At 39.0% G+C, this 5,926-nt stretch overlaps 2 protein-coding genes across 3 annotated transcripts; both read left to right on the top strand.

The window, feature by feature from the left end:
- Window positions 1-1,583: 1,583 nt before the first annotated feature.
- On the top strand, window positions 1,584-2,527 carry LOC103994834 (signal peptidase complex-like protein DTM1). 2 transcript variants are annotated; one of them, XM_018830202.2, is made up of 2 exons: window positions 1,584-1,933; window positions 2,226-2,527. In XM_018830202.2, exons 1-2 carry the CDS (start codon window positions 1,687-1,689, stop codon window positions 2,243-2,245), a joined length of 267 nt encoding a protein of 88 aa, XP_018685747.2. In that variant the 5' UTR covers window positions 1,584-1,686; the 3' UTR covers window positions 2,246-2,527. The 2 variants fall into 2 exon arrangements, with proteins under 2 accessions (XP_018685747.2, XP_009413547.2); XM_009415272.3 differs by having other exon boundaries at window positions 1,593-1,922.
- Window positions 2,528-3,684: 1,157 nt separating this feature from the next.
- LOC135618206 (uncharacterized) lies at window positions 3,685-5,697 on the top strand. Its single transcript, XM_065119070.1, has 4 exons — window positions 3,685-4,508; window positions 4,967-5,059; window positions 5,272-5,339; window positions 5,412-5,697. Exons 1-4 carry the CDS (start codon window positions 3,723-3,725, stop codon window positions 5,596-5,598), a joined length of 1,134 nt encoding a protein of 377 aa, XP_064975142.1. The 5' UTR covers window positions 3,685-3,722; the 3' UTR covers window positions 5,599-5,697.
- Window positions 5,698-5,926: the final 229 nt, after the last annotated feature.

Raw genomic sequence — 5,926 nt, 5'->3', positions numbered from 1 at the left:
CTAAATTATCCATTATACTAGGGAATGACATGAAATAAATATCTTCCTCGAAGTCAACAATCTTAGGCATTGAGAAGGAGGATGCACATTATCATTTCACTTCTTCCCTAATTGGCATAATCGATGACCCTTTAGAATTCTATCGTCCATCAGTATCCATCGTTAGCTCCCTAAGTTGGAGGCTTTCGATGTAAGCATCGACTTAACAGAGCACATTACAACATTTATGGCACATATGACTCTGTATACAACAATTGACTCTCGAGGAAGAAACTTTAAGCTCAATTTCATCTGAGGCCTATTTTGGCCATTATCCTAGCATTAAGCAACGTGAAAACTAATCTCTGACCAATTATCTCAACAAAAGGATCATCGATCTGCACTCATCTATATTTGTTCATGCCTTCATTAATAACATAGCTCTCGCTTCTTACGATTACTAGCCAAGAAATGGTCAATAAATTTATCTTTACCCAAATATTAAAAGATCAATCAATGTATCATTGGTAAATAAATGTAATATCCTTAAATGGTCCCACATTAAAATTGATATTATTATTAATTTTAGTTAAATATTTTAATTATTGATTTGGACTAAATGAAATTGATAGATTAATTATCTCATCAAGTCCGATCATGACATTTACTATTAGAGCTACTCAAGTCAAGTAACAAAGGACTACCAAAAAACTAGACACTCTCACAAAAATAAGACTTCTTTATATACCTCAATATGACCTTGCATGATTGCACCAAGAGATAAATCAAAATATTATTGATTTAATGCTGAAATTGACTTTATGGAAGAGTGATTTAAGTGGAAGTTATGGAACTTGGTTTGCTAATCAAATATTTTTGGTTACTTAACATTAAAGTGGAAGTTATTGATTTAATGCTGAAATTTGATAAGCCACAACATAATTAAAGAGTTATTATAATGGTTATACATGATGCTACACTCAAGCCCAAAGATTGAGAAAGGTATGACTGTGAAGGAAGCATTAGGCCTCGTTTTATACAGTCCCCTCGTCGACCATTCTCTGGACTTTTAGCAATATGGACCTAAAATCCTTTTTCTTTTCGCTCAGTGATATGCTATTATTGGAGAGTAATTCAATTATTCATCATGCTTTCTTAACCAAATACATGGAATTAACTGTTCTCCACTTTTATATTCTATCAGAGGTTGCTTGCCGTCACACTTTTTTTTTTTTTTTTTGCGTGCATAGACAAACAGAAATCTAACGCGATATGCTCATTTTTCTTGCTTTCTTTAAGCAGATTTCTTCATGAGAGAAATGGATAAAACGGGGATGTGGATTTTTTTTCATTTATGTTGGCATGCAAAAATGCCAGCATTATGCTTCTTTTACTTAATATTTTAACTATCCGCAACCCCCCATCCCATCCCATCCCATCCCATCCCATCGTTCAACAGTTTGGTTTGGTGCAGTAAATGCCTCGACAAACTAATAGGTTGTGTTGTTGGGCTCTTAAATCCCAAGAATTAAATTGCTAGCGGGCTGTCGAGAGGCTACAAGTTACGTAGTTCACATATAGACCGAACACGTGTTCTCCATGACGCGGTCGCGGTAAGAGTCCACATCGACCCCTCCTCCTTCTTCTTCTTCCTCTTCCTCCTCCTGAGCGCCAGTGCCTGCTCCAGCTGCGTTCAGGACTCGCGAGATGAGGCTGGACGCGGCGCTGCAGAAGGGCATGGTGGTGATCGTGGCGGCGGTGGTCGTCGTCGGGGTCTGCACCTTCTCCCTGGAGAAGATGCTCGCCACTTACGCCGTCGGGATTGTGGGGATCGCCGGGATCCTCTTGCCGGACTGGGAGTTCTTCCATCAGGACTTCCCGCAGTGGTTCGCGTTCATGCGTGCTCGTAGAGCTACCGCCGGTCGCTGTCCCGCAAGCTGGAGGTTTAGTTCTTGTAGTGATCGATCATACTTAATTCTCACCTCAAAATTTCTAACTTGGATCATCTTTAGGTCGAGGATTAGTCTTGTAAATATATTAAATGCTTCTATAAAAGATTTCCGGACACTTACTTAAAAGTCTACATCGTGGGGTTAGAGTTGGAATTTTATATTTCTCTAGTAATCATTCTTTATATAATAATAATAATAATCATTTTTTATTGACGATGTCAATTAATTTAATTGATTAATGACTTTTTATTGGTTTATAAGAGCGCTCTTACATTTTTAGTGCTATCTATGCAGATTTCGATTGTATCGTCTGAGCTCCGCACTAATTACCCTCATCTATGCCGTTGGTCTCTTCCGGTGGTGGATGTTCGTCTCAAGCTAGACCGAGTTGTTTTTGGCTTGTCTGTCTCGCTACTAAACTCACTTTTAGCTCATATCATTTGTATTTTTTTTTTTTCTTTTTGTACTTTTCGTCGATGCATCTTTTATGTCTACGATATTCTGTAACCACCTTCTTATCAAGGAGGCACAATCATCACAATTATGTTCCCCCCTCTTAAAAGAAAATTATTCTATTTTGATTGAGATATTTTTAATGATTAAAGCATCATATGTATTTCAAATATCAGAAATTAAAATCCTACAAATGTCAATTACGTGTTATGTGATATTTGAAGATGGATTATTATTGTTTAACACTTAAAAGGAGTTATGGGTCAATCCGAGTCCAATATCCAAAGCCTATTTATTATAAAGCCTTGGTGTTGAGGATGAGATAATTTTAAAATATCTCATATAAAGAGTATATCGAAAGGGCTTATCTAATGATTAAATTAGTAAGTGAATTGAAATATTCATAAAGTAAAAAAAAAAAATGAAAAATGCACGTAAGACATTTTACAGTGGATTACTCCAATAAACATAATGCAACTTTCTATAGTGACATAACAGACGAGATATTTAAACACTATTTGATCAGGAGAAGGTTTATTGAACGATTATTCACTATATTTATAGTCCACGTGGCTCATATTAATGAGATAAAGAGTTTCATCAGCTTATAAGATTAACTAGTGTTGAAATGATGACAACTTGATATTGATGTAGACGTGATGCTCGATCACGATGTCGATAGATAGACAGTCCATGTGTCTATAAAAAACATAATCTATTTTATTTCAAAGTAAATTTTAGAATTCATCATGCTTAAGTGGGGTTTCAATTTATTTTTAATTATATTTTAAAAATATTGATGGGTATCTACCAACCAATAATTAGTAATCATTTAAGCGTTCAATTTATTATTATTATTTATTTATTTAGTAATACTAGGTAGTATAGGTTGATACATAGTTTGGCATCTTGGTACTATATTTCTCCTACAAATTATCATAATAAATATCAGATCGGTATTATATATATATATATATATATATATATATATATATATATATATATATATATATATATATATATGACACATTTTTTTATTGCTAAAAACAGAACATATGCTCCACTTTATATATTTAGACATTTCCAGAGAAAATAGCATTTAATTTAGTTTATTATTTATTCGTGTATCGTCTCTCGATCATTATATATTTACTTGAAAAGGAAAATATAAAGCAACCTCGTGAGCCAATGTAATGACAGCAAACTCATGGCTCATCCAATCACGACGCAAGTAGATGAACGGGTGACACGGAAATGGTAAGTGAAATGTTGCTCTCACAACAAACCAGTTGCGGTCGACATCCCCGCTTCTCTCGCACCACCTGGGCTGACGATGTCATGCTCTTCGTGACGTCATTCTTGGAATGTGAATTCCTGGACGAGGCAGGGGAGCCTCGCGGGCCTCGCTTGCAACCAACGGTCAAAAAACTTCCAACGGGACCAATTGAAGAACCAACCTCCCCCGACTGGACACGGAGGTCCAACGCAGCCGAGGGGATGCCGCGGTGGCTCAGCTTCACCGTCTTCCGGGACCGGTGTCACCGCCGCGCCTTCCTCGCTGCCGGCCTCCGTCCCTCCGCCACAGCCCTCGCGGACGGCGCCACGGTCCATTGTTGGGTCCCCGCCCGCCCGGACCCCTCTCGCTCCCCGCTCCTCCTTCTCCACGGCTTCGGCGCCACCGCCATTTGGCAGTGGTCCGCACACCTACGCCCCCTCCTCGGAGCCGGATTCGACCTCTACGTCCCCGATCTTCTCTTCTTCGGCGTCTCCGCCGCGCCCGGTCCCGACAGGTCCGAATCATACCAGGCCCAATGCATCATGGCCGCCATGGAGGCAGCCGGCGTTCGGCGATTCGGCCTCGTGGGGGTGAGCTACGGCGGGTTTGTGGCTTATCGGATGGCGGCGATGTACCCGACGGCGGTGGAACGGGTGGTGCTCTGCTGCGCCGGCGTGTGCCTTGAGGAGCGCGACCTTGCGGCGGGGCTTTTCGTCGTGTCGGACTTGCGGGAGGCGATAGAGATCCTGCTGCCCCAGCGGCCGGAAAAACTGCGGCAGCTCGTCCGACTGTCCTTCGTCCGGCCGCAGCTCGTGATGCCGTCCGTCTTCCTCCGGGATTACATACAGGTGGGTAGTTCGATAACGAATGCCTCTGCATTCGTTCTGGAATAACTTCAAGACATCGTTTGCTTTCTTGAGAAGTAGAAGACAAAAATTTGGCTTCATGACCTCAAAATTTGGCTGCATCCACTAAACTTTTTAATGTATCCACGTACTGGAGATTAGTTTATGTCTGAAAACAGTGATTTAAATATCATTAGATTCTAACCTATGACAGAATTGGGACCAAAAAATGAAGAAAACAAACCTTGAGAACATTTTGTTGGGATGAACTGAAGTTATACTGATTGTGCAGCTTAGCATTATTGCTTCAAATACCTATTTGTTAGGATGAACAAACTTAGCATTGTTCATTGTTCTTCATATAGATATCGGACACTTCTTCCTAAGAATTCATTTGAACGATGTAGGTAATTAATTATATAGACTTACTTTTGATGGCTTGGCTTTGTCTCCTCTGGCAGGTGATGTGCAAAGATTATGTGAAAGAGAAGACAGAGTTGATCCAAGCCGTATTCAATGAAAGGAAACATTCGGACCTTCCAAAGATAAACCAGGTGATTCTAATATCTCATGCCATTAATATCTTACATTTTATTGCCAATTTTCTTATTTTCTTTGACAGATTCCACAAAGAATGCTATTTGAAAGGGTAAAACTTATATCTGCAACTTGGGTTAATGGAAAAGTCGTCACTGTGAAAAGAGCAAGTAACTTTTTTTTATCGCATTAAGGTTTTTGTCCTAAAGTCATTTGCTTCTCTGTGCAGCCAACCTTGATATTTTGGGGCGATCAAGATCAGATTTTTCCATTAGAATTGGGTCACAGATTACAGAGGTCTGTAAATTGTAGAATGAGTAAAGTTCGTTTCCCTAAACATTTCATTTGACCGTAATCTAAAATCTGCAGGCATTTAGGGGATAATTCTCAATTGGCAGTCATCAGCAATGCTGGGCATGCCGTGAATCTTGAGAAGCCTAAAGAGCTTTGTGAGCATATAATTGCATTCTTTCTTGATTCTCCCCAGGGAAGTCACAACGGCCAGGACGTACCATCTCCAAACTCTCAGAAAAACATAAATTTCAATCAGGATTAATAATTCTGACAAAAGAATTTTCAAAATTTGAGGCTTGAACTTTATTATCCAAATTCTCTTCTGCTGCTTTAAGATTTAAATGAAGAATATGTCTGACAATTGAGAATGCTTTTTCGTATAAATCCTTCTACAATGACAAGAAAATTGACTTTAAAACTTTGATATAAATGCCATGAGTGATTTGACTTTTCCAATAATTCTTGTTTGAGAAGTTGTTCATTCCTTTATTTTTGCAAAACTTGGCATCTGAAATCCAGTGGAGAATATATATATACTTTGCTGGTTTGATTTTAAACTTACAGTGCTTCCTAAAAAGTCATGGATACAA

The sequence above is a fragment of the Musa acuminata genome, chromosome BXJ2-8 (assembly GCF_036884655.1).
Source record: "Musa acuminata AAA Group cultivar baxijiao chromosome BXJ2-8, Cavendish_Baxijiao_AAA, whole genome shotgun sequence".
NCBI classification, from domain to species: domain Eukaryota; kingdom Viridiplantae; phylum Streptophyta; class Magnoliopsida; order Zingiberales; family Musaceae; genus Musa; species Musa acuminata.
The sequence above is the reverse complement of the archived record's forward strand: the minus strand, read 5'-3'. Positions and strand labels throughout refer to the sequence as shown.